The sequence below is a fragment of the Neoarius graeffei genome, chromosome 19, assembly GCF_027579695.1.
Source record: "Neoarius graeffei isolate fNeoGra1 chromosome 19, fNeoGra1.pri, whole genome shotgun sequence".
Lineage (NCBI taxonomy): Eukaryota > Metazoa > Chordata > Actinopteri > Siluriformes > Ariidae > Neoarius > Neoarius graeffei.
The window spans coordinates 19,976,797-20,001,750 of NC_083587.1; the positions used below are offsets into that span (position 1 = coordinate 19,976,797).

At 43.1% G+C, this 24,954-nt stretch overlaps 1 protein-coding gene across 2 annotated transcripts; it reads left to right on the top strand.

Annotated features, from left to right (window-relative positions):
- Window positions 1–1,748: 1,748 nt before the first annotated feature.
- Window positions 1,749–24,380, top strand: abhd10b (abhydrolase domain containing 10, depalmitoylase b). Of its 2 annotated transcripts, none has more exons than XM_060899807.1 (5): window positions 1,749–1,816; window positions 6,576–6,762; window positions 11,015–11,126; window positions 23,405–23,542; window positions 23,819–24,380. In XM_060899807.1, exons 1-5 carry the CDS (start codon window positions 1,765–1,767, stop codon window positions 24,158–24,160), a joined length of 831 nt encoding a protein of 276 aa, XP_060755790.1. In that variant the 5' UTR covers window positions 1,749–1,764; the 3' UTR covers window positions 24,161–24,380. The 2 variants fall into 2 exon arrangements, with proteins under 2 accessions (XP_060755790.1, XP_060755789.1); XM_060899806.1 differs by having other exon boundaries at window positions 1,750–1,858.
- Window positions 24,381–24,954: the final 574 nt, after the last annotated feature.

Below are 24,954 nucleotides of genomic sequence, written 5' to 3' on the forward strand. Positions count from 1 at the left end.
AGTAACACCTAATTCAGAAGAGAAATTTAGTTTTTGTCCGTAAACTAAGATGAACCATAACTGGATTTGAACATGTTACACAAATTCAGCCTGATTTTGACACAGTTTTGTTGCTGCTGACAAATTTCCAGCATCGGGCCTGAATATGCAAGTCAGAAACGATGAATGGGCCTTGTAGTGCGAGAGAAAGAAAGAAAGTCTCGGATGACCCACAACACCCTGAATAAAAGCCGAGCATGTTGGAATTTTTTGTATTTTGTCGCCTAGTTTTACAACTCCTATAACATGTTCCTTGATGTTCCGTCTGTAGCCATGATTGACAAAGGCACGCAAGGATATGAACAGACGAATATTGGTTGGGGTCAAACTTGTAGAGTCTCCCGATCAAGATGTACCAAGAATTGCATCATCTGACATCGTAACCATTGTCTCATCTCATTATCTGTAGCCGCTTTATCCTGTTCTACAGGGTCGCAGGCAAGCTGGAGCCTATCCCAGCTGACTACGGGCGAAAGGCGGGGTACACCCTGGACAAGTCGCCAGGTCATCACAGGGCTGACACATAGACACAGACAACCATTCACACTCACACCTACAGTCAATTTAGAGTCACCAGTTAACCTAACCTGCATGTCTTTGGGGGAAACTGGAGCACCCGGAGGAAACCCACGCGAACATGGGGAGAACATGCAAACTCCGCACAGAAAGGCCCTCGCCGGCCACGGGGCTCGAACCCGGACCTTCTTGCTGTGAGGCGACAGTGCTAACCACTACACCACCGTGCCGCCACCTGTGACCTTTTAACCTCAAAATCTAATCAGTTAATGTTTGTCCCCAAATGCACAAATGGTGAAAGTTTAGTGAAATTCCATTCATTCGCCTTGGAGATATTGTGTTCACAAGGTTTTCAGACAGACATTTGACCTCGCAGTGACCTTGACCTTAGACCTTTTGATCTCAAAATCTAATCAGTTCATGTTTGTCCCAAAGTGCACAAATGGTGAAAGTTTGGTGAAATTCCTTGCTTTAGCCTTTGAGATATGGCGTTCACAAGGTTTGAGGATGGACATTTGACCTCACAGTAATCTTGACCTGTGACCTTTTAACCTCAAAAGCTAATCAGTTCATGTTTGTCCCAAAGCGCACAAATGGTGAAAGTTTGGGGAAATTCCGGTTTCGGGACGGACGGACGACCCGAAAACATAATGCCTCCTGCACCTTAAGGTGGTGGAGGCATACAAAAATAACCACGTAAAGTTTTCATGCGGGCAGCACGGTGGTGTAGTGGTTAGCGCTGTCGCCTCACAGCAAGAAGGTCCGGGTTCGAGCCCCGGGGCCAGCGAGGGCCTTTCTGTGTGGAGTTTGCATGTTCTCCCCGTGTCCGCATGGGTTTCCTCCGGGTGCTCCGGTTTCCCCCACAGTCCAAAGACATGCAGGTTAGGTTAACTGGTGACTCTAAATTGAGCGTAGGTGTGAATGTGAGTGTGAATGGTTGTCTGTGTCTATGTGTCAGCCCTGTGATGACCTGGCGACTTGTCCAGGGTGTACCCCGCCTTTCGCCCGTAGTCAGCTGGGATAGGCTCCAACTCGCCTGAGACCCTGTAGAACAGGATAAAGCGGCTAGAGATAATGAGATGAGATGAGGTGAGTTTTCATGCGACAAATCTACCTGACAGGCAACCTGATACAAGGAGATTTCCCTTAACATGGCAACCCAGTGAAATCTCGCGATATTTCCGCAGAGGGTGGCGCGTGCGGCGCAGTATGGCAGCCGTAGCATTAACACACTGCCGAAGAAGAGCGCTTGAGGCTTTGGGTAATGGAGCAGTTCATCTTCTCTCCTCTAAATGTGGCCCGGGTCAGTAAAAAGCGCTTCTCTGTCGCTGGGGTGTCTAGAAATGAAATGAAATGAGTTGGCAGCGCTCTTATAAAGCAGGGAAATGAAGGGGGCGTGGCTTTAAAAAGCCCTTCAGACGGTTCAGTCCTGGAGTAAATCTGTGTGTTTGTTTGGGGTTTATTAGCGAGAAACTAAGAATGCATGTATTTTCTGGGTGTTAAATAGGGCATTTTTAAAGTTAATACATTTATTATACATGTTTAAACTGTGTTCAGATATTTATGAAAATTATGTAACACTCATTTCAGTTTATTAGCCAAGCTTGTACTTGAACATTTTTATTAAAGGTGCAGTTGTTCTTTTCCTTTGTATTCCTTACTTATACCTGGAAGATACAGTGTGCTAACCCCTGACTTTTGCAAAAGTGTATTATATCACTGAGAAAACCGGTTTGGGAAAACTGACTTCCGGTCTGGAACATTTATTTGTCATTCACTTACAGAGCCCCCTAATGGTCATAATGAGATTTTATTTTTATTTTATTATTTTTATTTATTTTATTATTAAGTACCAGTCAAAAGTTTGGAAACACCTTTAAATTCGATTTTTTTTCCGTACATTGTAAATTAATACTGAAGTCATCCAGACTATGCAGCAACACATAAGGAATCTCATCTCATCTCATTCATCTCATTATCTGTAGCCGCTTTATCCTGTCCTACAGGGTCGCAGGTAAGCTGGAGCCTATCCCAGCTGACTACGGGCGAAAGGCGGGGTACACCCTGGACAAGTCGCCAGGTCATCACAGGGCTGACACATAGACACAGACAAGCATTCACACTCACATTCATACCTACGCTCAATTTAGAGTCACCAGTTAACCTAACCTGCATGTCTTTGGACTGTGGGGGAAACCGGAGCACCCGGAGGAAACCCACGCGGACACGGGGAGAACATGCAGACTCCACACAGAAAGGCCCTCGCCAGCCACGGGGCTCGAACCCGGGCCTTCTTGCTGTGAGGCGACAGCGCTAACCACTACACCACCGTGCTGCCCTATTATAATAATAATAATAATTATTATTATTATTATTATTATACATACACATTCCTTTCGGGTGTTCAACGCATCTTTCTCTTTCAAATTCTCTCAAAATCTTCTGTATTTAACAAAGCAAACCTGGTAGCCATGTTTGTTTGCAAGTTGTCAGTTACTCACTAGCGTGGAAGTTTTACATCTCCGACATGTAACATCATGTTGTCTTGACAACCATCCAATATTGTAAACCATATTCAACGCTCATTCTACATTGGGTAGAGTGACGTAATACACATAGGATAAGCGATATGCTAACAGTATTGCATGCTATCAAACCAAATGAATGAAACCTGCTAGAAGGGAATAGAATACATATGTGTTATTTACCAGCTGGGAGGTCCGTATCGTGAAATACCGTGACCGAGGTCTTGAAAGGATTCAAGGCCGAGGTCACGGTATTTCACCATACGGACCGACCTTAAGCTGGTAAATAATTTTTTTTCTTTACCAAATTCTAACAGAAAACGAGAGCACCCGAAAGGGAAAACCGAGCCAAGCCGCCATTTTGAATCCTCGTTCACGGCTGTAATGCAAATGGCTTCCTCCTCGGTATACAAGTGCACTTCCATGGCAGGAAAAAAACTACATTTTGCCACCTATGTAGTCCCCTATTTATACAAATAGGAGTCATTCAGGATTCAGCCATGTTTTTGCTCGGCGTTAGCAACACTTACAGGTTTTTAGCTTTCTCCTGAAATGTTTTTTTATTTCTTCTTCCTCAGGGTAGTAAAACTCGCTTTCACTATGAAGACTGTCAATATCGCTATCCATGCTGTAAAATTAATGCTATTCTCCTGAGAAATGCGAAAATAAATGTTGACAAAAATTGCTACTATGTTTGTTGTTGTGAATGAGCGAGTCGCCAGAGGTCCATCTCCAGGGTCCGTAACCGGGGAGACCATGCAAACTCCGCACAGAAAGGCCCTCGCCGGCCACGGGGCTCGAACCCGGACCTTCCTGCTGTGAAGTGACAGCACTAACCACTACACCACCATGCTGCCCACGTAAGGAATCATTTAGTAAACTTTAAAATGTTAATCAAACCAAAATACGTTTTAGATTCTTCAAAGTAGGCACCTTTTGCTTTTATTACAGCTTTGCACACTCTTGACATTCTCTCAATCAGCTTCATGAGGTCATCACTCGAAATGGTTTTCCAACAGTCTTGAAGGAGTTCCCAGAGGTGCTGACTGAGCACTCGTTGGCTGCTTTGCCTTCACTCTGCTGTCCAACTCATCCCAAACCATCTCAATTGGGTTTAGATCAGGTGATTGTGGAGGCCACGTCATCTGACGAAGCACTCCATCACCCTCTTTCTTGGTCAAATAGCCCTTACATACAGTAGCCTAGAGGTGTGTTTTGGGTCATTGTCCTGTTGAAAGACAAATGATGGGCCCACTAAGCGCAAACCAGGGATGGGATGGGATGGCATGTCGCTGCAGAATGCTGTGGTAGCCATGCTGGTTACGTGTGCCTTCGATTTTGAATAAATCGCCAACAGTGTCACCAGCAAAGCACCCCCATACCATCACACTTCCTCCTCCATACTTCACTGCGGGAACCACACATGTACTGTAGGAACCATCCGCTCACCTTTTCTGCGTCTTACAAAGACATGGCGATTGGAACCAAAAATCTCAAATTTGGACTCATCAGACCAAAGGACAGAGTTCCACTGGTCTGATGTCCATTCCTTGTGTTCCTTGGCCCAAGCTATTCTCTTCCTCTTGTTGTTCTTCCTTAGAAGTGGCTTCTTTGCAGCAATTCTACTATAAAGTCCAGATTCCCGCAGTCTTTTCAGAACAGTTGATGTGTGTGCTACTTGAACTCTGTGAAGCATTTCGGTGGGCTCTTATCTGGGGTGCTGTTAACTTGTGGTTTCTGAGGCTGGTAACTCTGATGAACTTATCCTGTGCAACAGAGGTAACCCTAGGTCTTCCTTTCCTGGGGCGGTCCTGATGAGAGCCAGTTTCATCATAACGCTTGATGGTCTTTGTGACTGCACCTGGGGATACTTTCAAAGTTCTTGAAATGTTTCGGACTGACTGACCTTCATTTCTTAAAGTAATGATGGACTGTCGTTTTTCTTTAGTTAGTTGAGTAGTTCTTGGCATAATATGGATTAGAACAGTCCTCAAATAGGGCCATTCACTGTATACCAACTCTACCTCTTCACAACACAACTGATGGTCTCAAACACATTAAGAGGTCAAGAAATTAACTCTTGACGAGGCACAGCAGTAAACTGAAAGCCATTCCAGGTGACTACCTCGTAAAGCTGACTGAGAAAATGCCAAGATGTGCAAAGCTGTCATCTAAGCAAAAGGTGCCTACTTTGAAGAATCTAAAATATAAAACACATTCTGGTTTGATTAACACTTTTTTTGTTTACCAAATAATTCCATATATATATTTCTTCATAATGTCGACGACTTTAGTATTAATCTACAATTCAGGAAATTTTAAAATAATGAAAAACCTCTGAATTAGAGGCGTTTCCAAACTTTTGACTGGTACTGTATGTGTGTGTGTATATATATGAGAGAGAGCTACATTTGCCTTACTTTGTAAAAGTATTTGCGGCTATTTTGAGAGAAATTTTGTCACACGAATTTTTTGAACGTGTTCAAAATTTCAGCGACGAAGGAACGACACTTGGGCGGCACGGTGGTGTAGTGGTTAGCGCTGTCGCCTCACAGCAAGAAGGTCCGGGTTCGAGCCCCGTGGCCGGCGAGGGCCTTTCTGTGCGGAGTTTGCATGTTCTCCCCGTGTCCGCGTGGGTTTCCTCCGGGTGCTCCGGTTTCCCCCACAGTCCAAAGACATGCAGGTTAGGTTAACTGGTGACTCTAAATTGACTGTAGGTGTGAATGTGAGTGTGAATGGTTGTCTGTGTCTATGTGTCAGCCCTGTGATGACCTGGCGACTTGTCCAGGGTGTACCCCGCCTTTCGCCCGTAGTCAGCTGGGATAGGCTCCAGCTTGCCTGCGACCCTGTAGAAGGATAAAGCGGCTAGAGATAATGAGATGAGATGAGGAACGACACTTTGCGACTCATGCGAGGAAATCGAGAAGCCCCGCGAATGTTTCAAAACACTTTTGAAACTCTCACGAATGACGTTCGCAAGCTGTCGCAGCCCAGTGAGATACTGGCTTAAAAGTTGCTATAATGGTATATAAGTATACCTTATGAATGAGAGAGAGCGAGCTACGTTTGCCTTACTTTGTAAAAGTATGGTTATGTTTTAGTGAGCACAAAAATTGCTCAAAAATCCTCTCTGACTCTTTGAGAGCTCTGTATTCACACTGATTGTTGTAAATAAATCTGAGCTGAACACAATCCAGCATTTCATCCTTTATACGAACACGCCATTTCAGATTGATTGATTGATTTTCGCACCTACATTGTTAATTTGTGGACTGTAAGTACTGTATTTACAGCCCTTCATTTTATTTGTCCATAAACTTACCCATCAGCTTATTATCATGCAGTTCATGAGTGAAAGTGGATGCTGGATAACAGTAAGCACTGTGCTTCCAGGATGTAAGTTTTGTATTAAACAGTGGCGTTTTTATTTTTTTATAAAATGATTTAAGAAATACTGTAACAGTGTTTAAACTTGTGTCTTCTGTATAAATGCAGGAGTCAGACAGAAGTCCAGTACGGTACAGTACATTTCCCGGCCGGACCTCCCAAAGCTGGCCTACCGCAAAGTGAAAGGGAAGAGTCCCGGCGTGATGTTCCTGCCTGGCTTTGACTCGAACATGAATGGACCAAAAGCAGAAGCTCTAGAGGATTTCTGCAGGTCTTTAGGTCATTCATATCTGAGGTAAACACACTTTATTCACCAACCTGATTGCTCAAACTCACTTATTCGCAGAGATGGACAAAATACCCAACTTCATTACTTAAGCCAAAGTACAGATCCCACTGGTCAGATGTTACTCTGATACAAGTGAAAGTTGGATAGTCAAATTTTTACGTAAGTTAAAGTACTTGCTTTTAAAAAATACTTAAATATTTAAAGTACATTTTCTGTCAACGCATTGTTGTATTATTACCACAACGCTTACAAAACCTAACGCCGTTACCAAAGACAGAAATGTGAATTCATAAAATGAACACATGCTGTGCATCATGGTGGTTTAAGGTTAAGCTAGCTAGTCAGTGAAGCGCTACCTGACATGCTAGCAAACTCTTTTCAGACTCAGAATCATACTGGGTAGCTAACGCTACTAGAAAATAAAGACTTCTGCATTCTGTTTATTTGGCTTCAGATAAGGTAACGTTATTCATGTTAGCGTAACTCCATTTTTAAATGCTAACTAACAGTTAACTAGCTATGTGTTAACGTTAGCCGTGGACAAGGCGATGGCAACTTGACGGGCACATCCATAGAAAGTCATTTGACGAACCAGACTGCATAGCTATTGCGACGTTATCGCTAGCTCTAAAAGCACAGACAACTTCATTACAAGCTTTCTCTTGGGACAAAACGTTTCTATACCTCAATACGCTTCCACAGGTTGGACGGCGAGTTTTTGTAGGCCGTGATATGGTTCGTTTTCAGCAAACGTTTAAAACGAAACGAATCTTTAATCCTTTCAGAAAACTGAAACATGGGTTCTAGGTATGGCCATGGGTGCGTGCGTTCCCCAGAAGAACCGCCTCCTTTCATTCTGCCATCAACTGATGGTGTTAAATAATGCTGCTGAGAAATCACTGATCTTGATTTTATCCAGTCTATGGACGTGGCGTGACCCTAGTGATTACTGATCGGCTGTCTCAGTGTCACCTGCGAAAAAACCAATCACGTTTTAGAAAAGAAAAAACATCCACTTTCAAATCTGCTTCATAGTAACGAGGACCTTGACAGAAATGTAGTGGAGTGAAAAGTACAATATTTGCCTTTCAAATGTAGTGAAGTTAAAGTCATAAGTTTTCAAAAAAAATACCCAAGTAAAGTACAGATACTCAAAAAGTATACTTAAGTACAGCACTCAAGTAAATGTACTTTATTACTGTCCACCTCTGTATATTCGTTTATTGCAGTGTTTCTCAACCACTGGGCCACGGCCCATCTAGTGGGCTGTAAGTTTTTTTTCAAGTTTGAAGCCAAATCTCTTGAATATCTGTTAATTTTCTTCACATTAAGTTAATTAATAGTATGCATAACTATTGTCTTCGTATTTAGTTACGGCTACAATATGATCAAATTTTATTCTACTAATGTCAAATTTAGCTCGTAAACTTTTCTTTCATAGGTAAAATCCTTCTTTGTTAGCATGTAAGGATCTAATCCCATTGAGTGGTTTCTACATCCATTTCTTTTGAGTGTACTTCTTGGTTTTAATAACTTGCTTGTTTGCTGAACACAGACATGGCAACTAGTTCTCCTGTTAATGGACCAAACTCCATTTTTGGATCATTAATCCCTTTTGACTCGCGCTCATTCATACAGTTTTAAATCCGATACCTACAATTTAAAAAACTTGCTTTTACTGCATTTATTTAATTCCTGGGCTCCCATCTGTAACAGGGAGTGATGTCGCATCCCAGTAATACACTTTACAGTAGATTATTAGATTTTAATACAACCCTGATTCCAAAAAAGTTGGGACAAAGTACAAATTGTAAATAAAAATGGAATGCAATGATGTGGAAGTTTCAAAATTCCATATTTTATTCAGAATAGAACATAGATGACGTATCAAATGTTTAAACTGAGAAAATGTGTCATTTAAAGAGAAAAATTAGGTGATTTTAAATTTCATGACAACAACACATCTCAAAAAAGTTGGGACAAGGCCATGTTTCCCACTGTGAGACATCCCCTTTTCTCTTTACAACAGCCTGTAAACGTCTGGGGACTGAGGAGACAAGTTGCTCAAGGTTAGGGATAGGAATGTTAACCCATTCTTGTCTAATGTAGGATTCTAGTTGCTCAACTGTCTTAGGTCTTTTTTTGTCGTATCTTCCGTTTTATGATGCGCCAAATGTTTTCTATGGGTGAAAGATCTGGACTGCAGGCTGGCCAGTTCAGTACCCGGACCCTTCTTCTACGCAGCCATGATGCTGTAATTGATGCAGTATGTGGTTTGGCATTGTCATGTTGGAAAATGCAAGGTCTTCCCTGAAAGAGACGTCGTCTGGATGGGAGCATATGTTGCTCTAGAACCTGGATATACCTTTCAGCATTGATGGTGTCTTTCCAGATGTGTAAGCTGCCCATGCCACACGAACTAATGCAACCCCATACCATCAGAGATGCAGGCTTCTGAACTGAGCGCTGATAACAACTTGGGTAGTCCTTCTCCTCTTTAGTCCGAATGACACGGCGTCCCTGATTTCCATAAAGAACTTCAAATTTTGATTCGTCTGACCACAGAACAGTTTTCCACTTTGCCACAGTCCATTTTAAATGAGCCTTGGCCCAGAGAAGACGTCTGTGCTTCTGGATCATGTTTAGATACGGCTTCTTCTTTGAACTATAGAGTTTTAGCTGGTGACGGTGGATGGCACGGTGAATTGTGTTCACAGATAATGTTCTCTGGAAATATTCCTGAGCCCATTTTGTGATTTCCAATACAGAAGCATGCCTGTATGTGATGCAGTGCCGTCTAAGGGCCCGAAGATCACGGGCACCCAGTATGGTTTTCCGGCCTTGACCCTTACGCACAGAGATTCCTCCAGATTCTCTGAATCTTTTGATGATATTATGCACTGTAGATGATGATATGTTCAAACTCTTTGCAATTTTACACTGTCGAACTCCTTTCTGATATTGCTCCACTATTTGTCGGTGCAGAATTAGGGGGATTGGTGATCCTCTTCCCATCTTTACTTCTGAGAGCCGCTGCCACTCCAAGATGCTCTTTTTATACCCAGTCATGTTAATGACCTATTGCCAATTGACCTAATGAGTTGCAATTTGGTCCTCCAGCTGTTCCTTTTTTGTACCTTTAACTTTTCCAGCCTCTTATTGCCCCTGTCCCAACTTTTTTGAGATGTGTTGCTGTCATGAAATTTCAAATGAGCCAGTATTTGGCATGAAATTTCAAAATGTCTCACTTTCGACATTTGATATGTTGTCTATGTTCTATTGTGAATACAATATCAGTTTTTGAGATTTTTAAATTATTGCATTCCGTTTTTATTTACAATTTGTACTTTGTCCCAACTTTTTTGGAATCGGGGTTGTAGAATAGATGAGCCAAAATAATTGGGGATCTTTTTAATGGGCTCCAACTCGTTGCAAGTATGAATAGGTGGGCCTTAAAGTAGTAAAGGTTGAGAACCCCTGGTTTATTGTAAATTGGACAAAACTGTATATCATTGTATTATGTAACTCTTATGGATTGTAATTTATTAAGATGCCACAACACTGTTCAGTTCTGATTTGTGATTGCACAGCTGAAATCTCAGGTTAATTTTCATTTATTCATTCAGATACATCATTGTTTCTGTAGTAACTGCTCATTCACAGGGACCTGAATCATAACTATGATGATCAATAACCGATTACAAAATATCGAATCTTTGATATGATGGTGAGATGTTTATTTCACATTTATGGAAGGAGCCTCCAGTGTCAAAGCTTTATAACAGTCCAAGGTAAAGCTGAACCCTTTCTCACATCATCAGGATGGAGGCGTTTACTCTTTGTTACATGGCAAGCTGTGTGTTTGTTTATTTATTTTGTCTTGTATCACTAGAGAGAACAATGAGAAGCTAGTGAGGGAATGTCTGTTTATAGCTGCTATAATGTGAGTGAGAACAGGAGCTTGGTGTTCCATGACCTTAAGTGTAACTCTAAACTGATTTAAAAAAAAAAAAGTATACCATGTCATTTTTAATTAAGAATTGTAATCATTGGCAAATTGCTGTCACGTAAGAGGAATATGTTATAAAGTAATCAAAGGTAAGAACAGTGACTCCACTTCATCACACCACGGTGTCATTGATTATTTTTCTGTTGCAGCATGCCCCATGTGTTTTATTCCTTACCTCATGACTGTACTCGTTCAATATGCCAATAAATGAATGTTGATGGAGGACAAATCGTTTGTGTGCTTGTGTAGATTTGATTATTCTGGTCATGGAGCTTCAGAAGGCGTTTTCTCAGAAGGAACTATCGGAAGCTGGAAGAAGGACGTTCTCTTCATGCTGGATGAAGTTGCAGAAGGGCCTCAGGTGAATTTTTTTTTTTTTTTAAACTCTTTATTTATTCCTTTCTCAACTAACATTTGTACGAACAAGATAAACACCATATCCAAAAGGAAAAACAAAAACGCATACACTTGATGCTAGACACAACACACATTTGAAACGGGGGGGAGCTGAGAACTCAACCCATCCTTCATCTTGTCCATTTAGACCAGAGTTTTGGATGGGTCCCTGCTTTAGTCTTTAGAGAATGAGTCAGTTTTTCCACGGAGCACATTTCCTCTACGATGTCCCGCCACTGATCTGGACTTGGAGGATGACATTTCAACCAGTTCCTTTACTTGTAACTGCCTTTTTGCATGCAAGTATCAAAATTTTGAAGAGACAGATGTCCTTGGTTTGAAACATGGCACCAGGTATCAATCCCAGGAGCACGATCCTGGGCTTCTTGGGAATCTTGAAACCAAATACATCCTCAAGAATTTGAAGAACTCTGTCCCAAGATGGTTGCCGTTTTGTACATGACCAAAACCTGTGCGAGTGCTTGGCATTCACGTGCCCACATTGTCTCCAGCATTGCTGCTGCACTCCTAATTGTTTACTTTTAATGTCAGGTATAATAAAAAAAACAAATTAAGTTCTTCCATTCAAATTCCCTCTGTCTTTTAGAGCTATCGGAAGATTGTGTTTTACACATGGAATACCGATCACTCTCTGATAACTGAATGTTCATTTCCTGTTCCCATTTTGATTAACATACAGTGAATTTATACCATTTTGCTTTTGTAAACTCCTATACAGTTTAGAGACAGGTTTTTTTCAGGGGTATGTTTGTATGCAGCTGTCAACACATCAGTCAACTCATTACCTCCTGCTGAAAGTCCTTTTTAAATTTCTGTATCTCATACCCCTTTTCCACCAAATCAGTTCCAGGGCTTGTTCGGGGCCAGTGATGGTGCTGGTTCACAACTCGTTCAACTTGCGAGCCAGCTGAGAACCAGTTTGCTTTTCCATAGCTCGCGGTGCTAAGGGAAGCCACGTCAGTTACGTCGCTACGTTTGCATAAACCTTGGCGCTAATATCGAAGCAAAAACAACACGGAAGAAGCAGCAGCAACAACAGCAACAACAATAATAATGGATGACTTCGTGTTTGTATAGCTGCTGCTTCTCGTCGCTTAAAAATGGCGATCTTTCGCGGTCTTATTGTTGTTGGTCTTAACAACTCCGCCCCCCCGCTGACGTAAGCGGTTCTTTCCTCTGGCCCAGCAAAGAGTTGGTGCTAGCCTGGAACCGTTTTTTCTGGCCCCAGAGCCAGTTCCTTGTCAGTGGAAACAGAAAACCCGGTTCCAAACTAAGCACTGGCCCTGAACCAGCCCTGGAACTGCTTTGGTGGAAAAGGGGCATCAGTGATCAAAACAAGGCCAGAGTGAAATAAACAGTCTCACCGGGTCATGTTGTTTCAAGCCCTGTTCATGTCTGCTCAGTGTGGCCTCTCTGGAACTCGTGTAGTTTCTCCCTCGCTCTCTGAGCCACTGCCGAGCCTCTCTTGTGGTGACTGCCAGCCTGCTGCCACCCCAGCAGCTCACAAAGCAGCGTCTCCAGACTGCTCTCTCCCTCGGCTGCCTCCGGCTCCTCCACCTTAAACCCATGTCTCTTACTTCCCTCTGCGCCTCCTATGCAGTGGTGTATGTTTGAGCCCCAGTGTCCCAGTGGATTCGTGTATGGCGTTTGGAAACGCATCCCCTTTTCCTTTAGGGCTCTCTTTATCCCAGTGTATTCCCTGCGCTTCATGATCTCAGACGCATAATCATGGTCAAAGTAGAGTGTTGTGGAGCCCAGCTGGATTTTTCTCTTCTTCCAAGTCTCTTTCAATATCTTTTCCTTCGTTGTGAACTCCTGGAAGTTGGTAATAATAGGTCTTGGAGGGGCTTCAGGGCGAGGTTTCTGCACCTGGGATCGGTGAGCTCGCTGTATTCTCAGATCAAAGTCCTGTGAGAGTTGCAACTCACTTTGCAGGAGTTTATCAATAAACTGTTGTACCGAGTTTCCCTCCTCTCCCTCTGCCACTCTGAAGATGCGAATATTGTTTCTTCTTGACCACGACTCTAATGCTGTGTTCACATATATACCGGTACGATAGTGGTATAACTGTATCGATACAAAGTATACCGGTACAGTTTAGTGCATCTGTCCACACTAGCGAGAAATGTTTGCGGTTTGCTTTCACAGTAGTTGAAATGCGCGTGCGCGAAATGTTTCCGTGGTTACCGAGTAACTTCCTTCCGAGAATATAGCGGATGAAACAACGTGTGTGTGCTTTTTGTTGTCAATGTACAGTCTGTATTTCTGGTGGTCATTTATTCAGTCGAATCGTATAAAACGCGCGAGGCAGTTGAAAAAGAAACAAAGAAAACGAATCTCCGTTCTTCACTATTTTATTCAGCGAAGACATCGATTGAGGTGTGTGACTTTGCGCATGCGCATTATATTTGTATCGATACAGAGCAGCTTCATCTGTCCACACTACAGCGAAGCGCTACTGTACCGGTACGAAACCCATACATTTGTGGGTTTCGTACCGATACAGTTATACCGCTACAGTACCGGTATAGTTGCTAGTGTGGACAGGTGTTGCAGTACGAAAGTAGTTTCATATCGGTACAAAATCCCTAGTGTGGACAGGGTATAAGTCAGTTAGTTTCAGCTGCAGGGCCCAGGCAGCTGCGGAGAGCCTCGATTGCCTCTGCCGCCCATCCCTCCGCCTGTTCCACACGAGTCTCCATTTCACCAACTCGCTCCGACAGGCTTTGCATTTCCACAACGTTATCAAGTTTGCCGTTGATTTCTCGTCCCAGGTGGTTAATTTCATGTCTCAAGCTTTCATTGTCCCCTTTAAGGTCCATTTTTAACTCCATTATTGCACTAATTACATCTCCAGATTCGCTATTAATTACGGGGCTCCTCTCACTGCGGCTGCTAGCTTGATCCGGTTCAGTGTTGTTAGCTTTCGCCACCGAGGCGCTTTTATCTTGAGTTTTCGGCATATTTTTCTCTCTTCTGTGGTCTTTAATGATTCTTCTCCCACTTTCATCTACCGCTTTCACTGGAAAAAGTTAACAAGTTAATTGGTGGGATAACTGTGGTTGATTTGGGAGAGCGGGTTCACTGCGCATCTAGCTACTCCATCAGCAAACCCGCCTCAGGTGAAATTTTAATATTTTCCTGTGAATTTTATTCAGTTGTTTGCAGACTTGCCAGATTTAACACAGATTTGAACAAATTCACGCTGTGTTCTTATTGTATTGGCCATTACATGACTTAAGGCTTTTTACGATTACTAAAATGCATATAACCAATCAGTGGTGAGATTCGTCTTGCCGGATGGCTTGTATGGAGTAATACAAAGACAGAGGAATTAATATTTTAATATTATTGTAATTTCTTGTTCCTAGAAAAGCAGTCTGCTCCTGAAGGATGGTTAGAATTCTTTTACAGTTCACTATAAACCAGCCTTTGTAGGGAAAAATCTATCGACTATAAATTCTACCTGAAATCTCACAAAGCAAGGGTTAAGAATTTACTGTATAGAAATTATGTAATAACAATATATCGCCAGATTTAACACAGATTTGTCAATATATCATGTTGAAATTATGTAATAACAATATATCGCCTTGCAGCTTATAACATTTTTCACACGAGGACATTAAATGACATTATCAGATAAGTCTTAGAAGCCCAGTCTCCCCCCAAGCCAGCATGATTAAAAATGACCTTAATAAATGAGACAAATAAGCAGGAAAATTGTCTGATCTGTCAGCACTCACTTATTGAGTAATTTTCTACAGGAGCTTTGAATGATTTGGATTTATTAAAAAAATTAAAGCTAGCATATCCCTTAGGAACAATCTTGGGTTTTATTTATTTATATATGAGGGTAAGTCAAAAAGTTCTAAGACAGATGTTATAATTTCAAAAGGTGTGAAGAAAGACATCCCCCAGAATTCTACAAAGAAGGAATTCTCTGATGGAAACATCGCTTGCAGAGGTGTTTAGACTTAAATGGAGGATATGTAGAGAAATGGCTTTATTTTCATAAATAAAGATTTTTTTTTTTAATTTGTCTTAGAACTTTTTTTACTGTGTATAAAGGACACGAGTGTGTTACTGGGATATACGCCACTCGTGTTTTTCAGACGAGCTACATCTGGGGCGTGGAGAACCAAAACCATGACGTAAATCTCTCCATGTCACTCGTGAAGAAATCAAAGAATTTTTTTGATAAATTTGGGTACTTTGTTTGTGAATGTGTCTATATAATGAAAAGAATCACATGTTGGCTTGAAGATACGAAATTTATCTTATCGTGTTGAAAAACTCACATTTTTCATCTGAAATACATTGCGAATCTAAGTGGCACATTTAAATAATATTGGCTGGCTTTTTTCATCGTGTATCATATATATTCCATTCAGCTAGCATGATATTGAACGAGTTGAAGACAAGTATATATCTGATATACCACGAAAAAATATTATTATTATTATTATCTCATCTCATTATCCGTAACCGCTTTATCCTGTCCTACAGGGTCGCAGGCAAGCTGGAGCCTATCCCAGCTGACTACGGGCGAAAGGCGGGGTACACCCTGGACAAGTCGCCAGGTCATCACAGGGCTGACACATAGGCACAGACAACCATTCACACTCACATTCACACCTACGCTCAATTTAGAGTCACCAGTTAACCTAACCTGCATGTCTTTGGACTGTGGGGGAAACCGGAGCACCCGGAGGAAACCCACGCGGACACGGGGAGAACATGCAAACTCCGCACAGAAAGGCCCTCGCCGGCCACGGGGCTCGAACCCGGACCTTCTTGCTGTGAGGCGACAGCGCTAACCACTACACCACCGTGCTGCCCTATAATAATATTATTATTATTATTATTATTATTATTATTATTATACATACACATTCCTTTCGGGTGTTCAACGCATCTTTCTCTTTCAAATTCTCTCAAAATCTTCTGTATTTAACAAAGCAAACCTGGTAGCCATGTTTGTTTGCAAATTGTCAGTTACTCGCTAGCGTGGAAGTTTTACGTCTCCGACATGTAACATCATGTTGTCTTGACAACCATGCAATATTGTAAACCATATTCAACGCTCATTCTACATTGGGTAGAGTGATGTAATACACATAGGATAAGCGATATGCTAACAGTATTGCATGCTATCAAACCAAATGAATGAAACCTGCTAGAAGGGAATAGAATACATATGTGTTATTTACCAGCTGGGAGGTCCGTATCGTGAAATACCGTGACCGAGGTCTTGAAAGTATTCAAGTCAGTATTCAAGGCCGAGGTCACGGTATTTCACCATATGGACCGACCTTAAGTTGGTAAATAATATATTTTATTTTTTTCTTTACCAAATTCTAACAGAAAACGAGAGCGCCCGAAAGGGAAAACCGAGCCGAGGCGAGCCGCCATTTTGAATCCTCATTCACGGCTGTAATGCAAATGGCTTCCTCCTCGGTATACAAGTGCACTTCCATGGCAGGAAAAAAACTACATTTCGCCGCCTATGTAGTACCCTATTTATACAAATAGGAGTCATTCAGGATTCAGCCATGTTTTTGCTCGGTGTTAGCAACAGTTAGAGGTTTTTAGCTTTCTCCTGAAATATTTTCTTTTATTTCTTCTTCCTCAGGGTAGTAAAACTCGCTTTTGCTGTGAACACTGTCAATATCGCTATCCATGCTGTAAAATTAATGCTATTCTCCTGAGAAATGCGAAAATAAATGTTGACAAAAATTGCGAGTATGTTTGTTGTTGTGAATGAGCGAGTCGCCAGAGGTCCATCTCCAGGGTCCATAACCGGGGTCCGTATCGTAGGATACCGACCCACTTGCCAGCCAATCAGAGTGCAGGATTTGATGGAAATCAGACCGTGAAAAAAATAAATGTTTTTATTCCATGGAAAAAGTGTGCTATATGTATAATAATCACTGATGTTTCACTCCGATGATGTTGCTTCCAGGGTTTTCCTGCTGATTAGACACACATTGTCAAAAAGGTGAACCAGTTCAAAACTAAAATTCTTTTGATTAACTTGCGGTGGTTTTTATGCCTCTGCCACTGTAAGGTGCAGGAGGTGTTATGTTTTCGGGTTGTCCGTCCACGCGTGCGTCCACCCGTCCGTCCTGAAACCTTGTGAACACGATATCTCCAAGGCAGATGAAAGGAATTTCACCAAACTTTCACCATTTGTGCCTTTGGGACAAACATGAACTGATTAGATTTTGAGATCAAAAGGTCTAGGGTCAAGGTCTGTCCGAAAACCTTGTGAACACAATATCTCCAAGGCTGATACAAGTAATTTCACCAGATCAAGATTACTGTGAGGTCAAATGTCCATCCCCAAATCACAACTTAATAAGGCGTGTAGTCTACCAGGTGGGGGCATCCCCATCGACGCCGTTGGCATCGATCTAGGGGTTTTTTCTTTTTTTTTTTGTGGATGTGTCCATATACTATAAAGAACATTACACAATGGTGCGAAGATAAATTTCATATCTTCTCATGTTGACCATATTTCACTTATTCGTTTTGCTCACTCATTATTATATATATAGTCACCACTCGAAGATAAACAATGGTTATGTATGTAACTCTGGTTTTATGAATTTCGGATGACTGCCAGAGGTGGTGCTTTAAGCACCTGGATGTCCATCACGTGTATGCACAGGTCGAGTGGCAGTGACTCTGACCAGCTTGTGTGTGTTGAGTGGGGTGCAGACAAAAATTGTTCAGCTAGATCTGAAGAGGCCTCAGTGACCGAAGCCCTAAAGGGATCACAGATGAGACTGCTGTGAGCATGCCTAGCAGTCTGAGAAATGAGCTGAAGGCCAGGGCTTTGCCTCTCTTGAAGCAGCTGTTGAGCTGGAGGATGTTGTAAATCTGCCATGGAGAGGGGGTGGCAGTCATCAGCTGTGAGTCCAACTGGATGCCAAGAAACACTGTGTTAACTGGGTATAAGGGAGCTCTTTTCATGACTCATTGTCAGCCCTAGCTTGGTGACCTGGGAAGTCAGTGAACCTGATTCCCTCAAAGCATCTACCCTTGACTGGGAACAAATCAGCCAGTCATCCAGGTAGGGTAAAATGCGCATCCCTCTGGCCTGTAGTGGGAACAGCGCTGCTGCTACACACCTTGTAAAAGACTCTTGGTGCTAGTGAGGTTCTGAATGGGAGCACACGAAATTGGTAAGCCCTGCCCTTGAAGGCAAAACAGAGGAACTGCCTCTGCTGAGGTATGATTTGGAATGTGAAAGATGCATCTTTTAGATCGATGGTTGTAAACCAGTCATTCTGCCTGATGCCCTGCAGCACATCCACTGCTTTTAACATATGGAACTTGAAAATCTTGAGGTACTTGTTCAGAGGCCTCAAATCCAATATGAGACGAAGTCCGCTGTCCTTTTTTGGGATAATAAAATAAGTGGAATAGAATCCACTGTTCTGTGAACGACTGTCTAATGGCTCAATGGCACCCTTCTCCAGGAGAGGCAAGACCTCCTGGCATAGGGGCAGGGCTTTGTTCGAGTCCTTGAAAAGGGTCATTTTGACCCCATGGAACCTTGGTGGTCGAAGTCTGAATAGAGTGCTGTAACCCTGTGACAGGGTTGATGCAACCCAGGGGTCTGAAATAAGCACTTCCCAGCATCTGAGCTACTGCTTGGTGAAGCATCCAACCATGGGAGAGATAGTCATTGTCTGCCCCGCTCACCCCTTCCTGGAGGGGCAATGGCCAGAAGACTGGCCACACTGTACCAAGTGAGGGGGCTGGGTGTGGGTTGACTGGCAAAACCTGCCTGAGCATTGTGCCCTCGGCTGCATTATCGGCCGTGGTATTGTCTGAGACATATTTGTCTGAGCCCAGCATCTCTGCAGCTCCTCAATATACGAGGCTGAAGGTGGGACACAAAGGTGCAGGATGAGGGGTCTTCTTGAAAAAGACACTTTGAGGAGTCAGCTGGGCTGGTGCTGTATCCAACCTCAGACATGCTACAGCCATCTTCACAGCAGGCCTGACTGATGTCTGGCTAGTCTCGGAGCCCACCAGTAAATTGTGGCTCGTCTCCTGAGAGTTGGGATGAGAGAAGTGAGAGCTCTCCTTTACCCCCTCCTCAACACCCCTATCGCTGAGAACTAGGCTCTCTGAAGCCCTAGTCGAGGGGGCATCTTCCTCCTGGATCTCAAAGGCCAGTGACTGTACTGGAGGCAGGGCCTCAGGAGACTGTTGTGCGGCTGTAGTGGGTATGCTAGCAGGCTGTGCACTAGGTTGTTGCAGATTAAGTGGGAGGGTCTTAATCTCTGCAAACTCGGAGGCCAGAGTATGAACCTTTTGGGCCAGGGGATCTACTTTCCTGCAGTTTCCCCTAGTGGGGGCCTCCCGTGATGCAGATCTGTGGTGCTTGTGTGCACTAGGAGACACGGCGCTGTTCCTCTGTGCAGAGGGCAGTTGAGAGCTTATTTTGCTCTCTAGTTGGGCTAGCCTGGCCGACCATGTTGCTAGGCTTATGCAGCGGCAATTCAAGCACACCATCTCTGTCCATCCCTGCCTTAAAGTGCATATCCTGGACCAAATTCGTTTTTTTGTTTTGTTTGTTTTGTTTTTTTTTATTATATGAAAGTATGTCCCTTTACACATTCATCCAGAAGGGTAATTTTGCACAAGGCCATCTGTCTACAGCAGAAAAAAATAAAATGACAAAACGCGTCTGGAAAAATCCCAAGGGAGTCTGGAGCCAGATTTGTGACGTCACCTGCGGAAGCGCCAGCAGGCTGCGAGGGCTTGCACGGTTTCAGTACACAGCCTGTGTAGACCAAGTTTAGCAGCTAGCGATTTTGCATTGAAATATGGAATTGTCACCTTCAGCTTCTAAACCCATGGATGGATTCATGCATCAATGCTCATCTATCTATTGTTACATAAATCATATTTTTTCTAATTATTATGTATTTATATGTTTCTTCATTTAGAAGAGTACTGACTACTGTAGGAGAAAGATTTCATAAGCTACACACATGGAATCGGCTAAGCAGGGTTGTATATACATTTAATGTGTTTTACAGGTCCCAAGATCTCAAGCCCTGACACGCGTATCCCTTGATACATGTGAAGTAAAATGTAAAGAAAATGTGACACGTGAAGTAAAATGTAAAGAAAATGTGACCTTGGGCGCTGTGTGAGACGGCTTCCTCTCCAGTAGCTCTGTAGTTTTTAGCTCTTTAAGCCTCTTTTTTTTTTTTCCCACCTTTTTACTTTTCTGCTCTTCTTACGAAGACCGTGTTTTTCTTCATATCCCATGGATATTTTTAACTTTAACACGCAACTAGGAGCCAGTTTTCCCACTTGTTCGAGAGAGGAGCTGCTGGCCCTGAAAATAATGGGACAAGCCGGGATACGACACCCCATCCCGGCTGAGCTGAGGAGGAAACCCAGGGGCTGCAAAGCTGGAGCTAAGCTAAAGGCTAGGCTAGCGGACAACCAGCGGCACTACAAACCATCCATTCCCTCCGTTATCATGGGGAATGTGAACTCGCTGTCGAATAAGGTCGATGAGCTATCCGCACTGAGCAACCAGCGGATTTACCGGGAGAGCAGCTTATTTATTTTTATGGAGACATGGCTAACACACCGTATACCGGATGCTAACATGGACCTGCGGGGATTCACTGCTGTGAGAGCCGACAGAGACACTAAAGCATGCGGGAAAGGCAAAGGTGGGGGACTCATCATTTATGTGAACAACCGCTGGTGTAACCCGGGACATTTCTCCATAAAGACAGTCTTATGTTGCCTGGACTTGGAGCTGCTAGCATCACCATATGTGTTTACATCCCTCCGAGGGCAGCCGCAGCCGCTGCATGTGAGGGGATTCACTCTGTCACAGCAAGGCTGCAGACACAGCACCCTGAGGCATTTATCATCATTTCTGGGGACTTTAAACACGCTACTTTGGAATCTACTTTGGCTGCTTTTTACCAGGCTGTGGACTGTATCTTTTGAATTTCCCTGAGGGAACTCTTCCAAAGGGATCAGTAAAGTTCTATCTAATCTAAGTAAGTGTATTATCGCCCAGCGCTTTCGTGGTGTTTACTTTTGTGTGTGTCAATAAATAGCATTATCTGTGTACCACACAAACAGAGGAACACCTAATTTAGAATATAGTCTCTCTTATTTCTTACCCTGGCAACAGTCAACTTGTGAATCGCCGATTTTCTTGGTCTTTTTCTTGGCTCTGCTTCGGTCCTCGGCTCCCGGGTGCCTCGCACGAAGTCCGGTCTTTTGGAAAACGATGAGTACTAATCCCATCATGATTGGTGTTGCTACACCCTCCTACGATACATCTGTTAACCATTTTAATAATTACATGATAACGTCGAAGAAATGTGCAGAAAACCACCAGGTCGTTTTCTCATAAACAAACCAGCGCTGACATAGGATTCAGAAGGAGGTGTCCTGCACGCGACGTCACGAAAATCAGTGTTTCCCGGGAAATCCAAATGCCAAGTTTTTTCAGAGGCGGACCAATTCGCCTCAAATGGCTTGATTTCAACTGAATTTTTCTGGTATTACGCAAGGTAAAAAAAATTGCGCAAAATGTGACAGATATTTGACCAAAGTTTAATATAAAATAGGAGAATTACACTGATCTTGCTCCTGAATTTACCCGTGATATGCACTTTAAGTGTTCCACCTCAAGGCAAGAGGGACATTTGATCATGGCCATCATTTGGCTCAAGAAGAGCTTGGCAATCAATACACGTTGTAAATGTTATCAACTCCTGCTTCCACTAGACCTAGGTTGATGCAGTAGCCTAATTACTAGCCTCTTCAGAGGGTTTCTCTTATGTAGTGAGATACTGTGCAGCAAGTTGGGGGTGAACAACCTCGATGCGCTTCGTTAATAACAAATGAACACAGATTAATTACATAATTGGACTTCCTTACAAGCAATGTGTCAATTCTACAATATAAATGAAAATCGTGGGGAATAAGTCTTAACTCAAATGTAGTTTCTTAATTAATCCAGGCAAGTAGCCAGTCTTCGATAACAATTTAACATAAAAGTGGATAGTCACCATCCAACTCTCAAACAAAGGCCTGTTATACTAACACAGTTTGCATTTCATAACGGAGAGCTACGAGGGGAGATCCCAGCCTGACAGTCAAATTAATTGCATTCAAGATCAGTATTTAGGAGAGAAACACCAGCTGATCACAAACTTGGTTATTCCTCTTAGACTGCTGAATCAGAGCGAGTCCACTCGTATACGGCTTAAGTTAAAAAAAAAAAAAAAAGATTTACTTACCTGTTGTTGTGTAACACCATCTGTGGCTTGCTTGAAAGCCTACGGAACACATTTAACTGTGAATAAAAGGCTAATCGCAGACTTTGGAGGGCGAAAGTTCGCAGCTCCAACTTGTCTCGAGTTACAAGACTACAAACGATGCTTGTACATTCCTGGGGGGGGGGACCTGTTTACCAGCGTGAGAAGATAGCAAGAGGTCCCTTCCTGGGTGAACGTGCCTTTAGTGCTGGTGCAAGGGGCATACGTCACCCAGGTCACAGGTGACTTTGTTGATACAAACACTCGACCTGCACGTACACATGATGGACATCCAGGTGTTTAGAGCAGTAGAAATAAAATAAAACTTCATATCTTCACGCAACGGCGGCACGGTGGTGTAGTGGTTAGCACTGTCGCCTCACAGCAAGAAGGTCCGGGTTCGAGCCCCGTGGCCGGCGAGGGCCTTTCTGTGCGGAGTTTGCATGTTCTCCCCGTGTCCGTGTGGGTTTCCTCCGGGTGCTCCGGTTTCCCCCACAGTCCAAAGACATGCAGGTTAGGTTAACTGGTGACTCTAAATTGACCGTAGGTGTGAATGTGAGTGTGAATGGTTGTCTGTGTCTATGTGTCAGCCCTGTGATGACCTGGCGACTTGTCCAGGGTGTACCCCGCCTCTCGCCCGTAGTCAGCTGGGATAGGCTCCAGCTTGCCTGCGACCCTGTAGAACAGGATAAAGCGGCTAGAGATAATGAGATCTTCACACAACTGTGTAATATCCTCTATATATTTTTATTTGTTTATGAGGCCTTTAAATGCACAGCTCCTGCAGCTCCATCCTTACAGAGAGCTGCTCATGTTATTGCAAATGTGTGAATGTTTTTCTTTTTTTTTTTTTTTTATGATAATGTGGTAGTAATCATTTGATCTTTTTTTGCTGCAGATTCTGGTGGGCTCCAGTTTGGGTGGCTGGCTGATGTTGCTCACTGCTATCGCTCGCCCTGAGAAGACGAAAGCTCTTGTGGGCATTTCGACAGTAGCTGATCACTTTGTCACAGCATTTAAATCACTTCCTCTGCAGGTAAGAAACACCGTTATTTCTCCAAAGCTTGCCTTGTTGAACCGAAAGTGACAGATGAAATCGAAGTACAGGCTACAGAATAAAATAATGTATAGCAAGTTGGCCAATTTCCCGCTCTGTACTTGGCTGATTTGCTCATTAGCATATCACGTTAATTTCATACAGAATGCAGATTATAAAAACTGACTAGGAAATCAGATCGAGTCTTTTCCAGATATTGATGAATATTGTTAATGCTTCACTTTTTTTTTTTTTTTTTCATTCTCCATGCATCAGAAAAGAAAGGAGATCGAAGACCAGGGCATGTGGATGATCCCGACTAAAAGCAATGAGAAAGGTGTGTATACCCTTTCCATGGACTTCTTGAAGGAGGCAGAGAACCACTGCTTGCTGCACAGCCCCATCCCCATCACGTGCCCCGTGCGCCTCATCCATGGTCTGAAGGATGAAGACGTTCCCTGGCACATCTCCGTGCAGGTTGCAGAGCGCGTCCTGAGCAATGATGTTGATGTCATCCTGCGGCGCCATGGGCAGCACCGCATGGCTGACAAGGATGACATCAAGCTCATGGTTTACACCATCGATGACCTCATTGACAAGCTGACCACCATGGCGTGACGGCGAGGACGAAAACCGCCAAACATCCAGAACTTCCAGAGTTTCCTTAGTGCCTTTATAGTGTTTTTTTTTTCTTTTTTTTTTTTTAAATGTTTTGGTTTACACTTTAGGTGTCTGATTTAAAGCTCATCTCTTTGACAGTATTGTTCTCCTGGTTCGTTCATTTTCCGGTGCCTTCTTTACCACATCCTATTCACCAAATAAATCTTGTTATATCCGTTGTAAGCATCCTTCTCTATTTATAAATTATCCCATTCAGCAAGTTATGATTTGTTCCAGTGATTTATCTAGCTGACGCATCACAGCTGACCTTCTGACTGGGGTTTTATCTCCACTTTGTCCTGTATGTATCATGTCCACGTTGAGCCGCTTGCTCCACTCCAGGAATGACTCGGTTGTTTATTAACGTGTGGTTAGGACAGTGTGCGCAGTGAACTGTGACTCTGTTGTCCAGCCGAGACGCTTGAGCTCACTCCCCAAGTACCAGAGTGACCTTTCAGCCAGTCAGCAATGACACGCAATCAGCCAGAGCGAAATTAAAAACAAGCGTAACGCTGTAATGCACTCGTTTTATTAAAATACTTGTACACAAGTGCAGCCAGGAAATTTTCTGAAATTCCCCTGGTGATCAGGCATAGCGTTAATTTTATTTTATTAACTCAAGCCAGCTGTTTGTATATGAAGCAGATCTTATGGAGCATTTATATTTGTTGAAGCTGAAGCTGTTTATTCCTTTTTACACAGTAGAAGGTTCTTTGGATAGTTACTGTCAAGCATCGCCTAGACAATAAGAC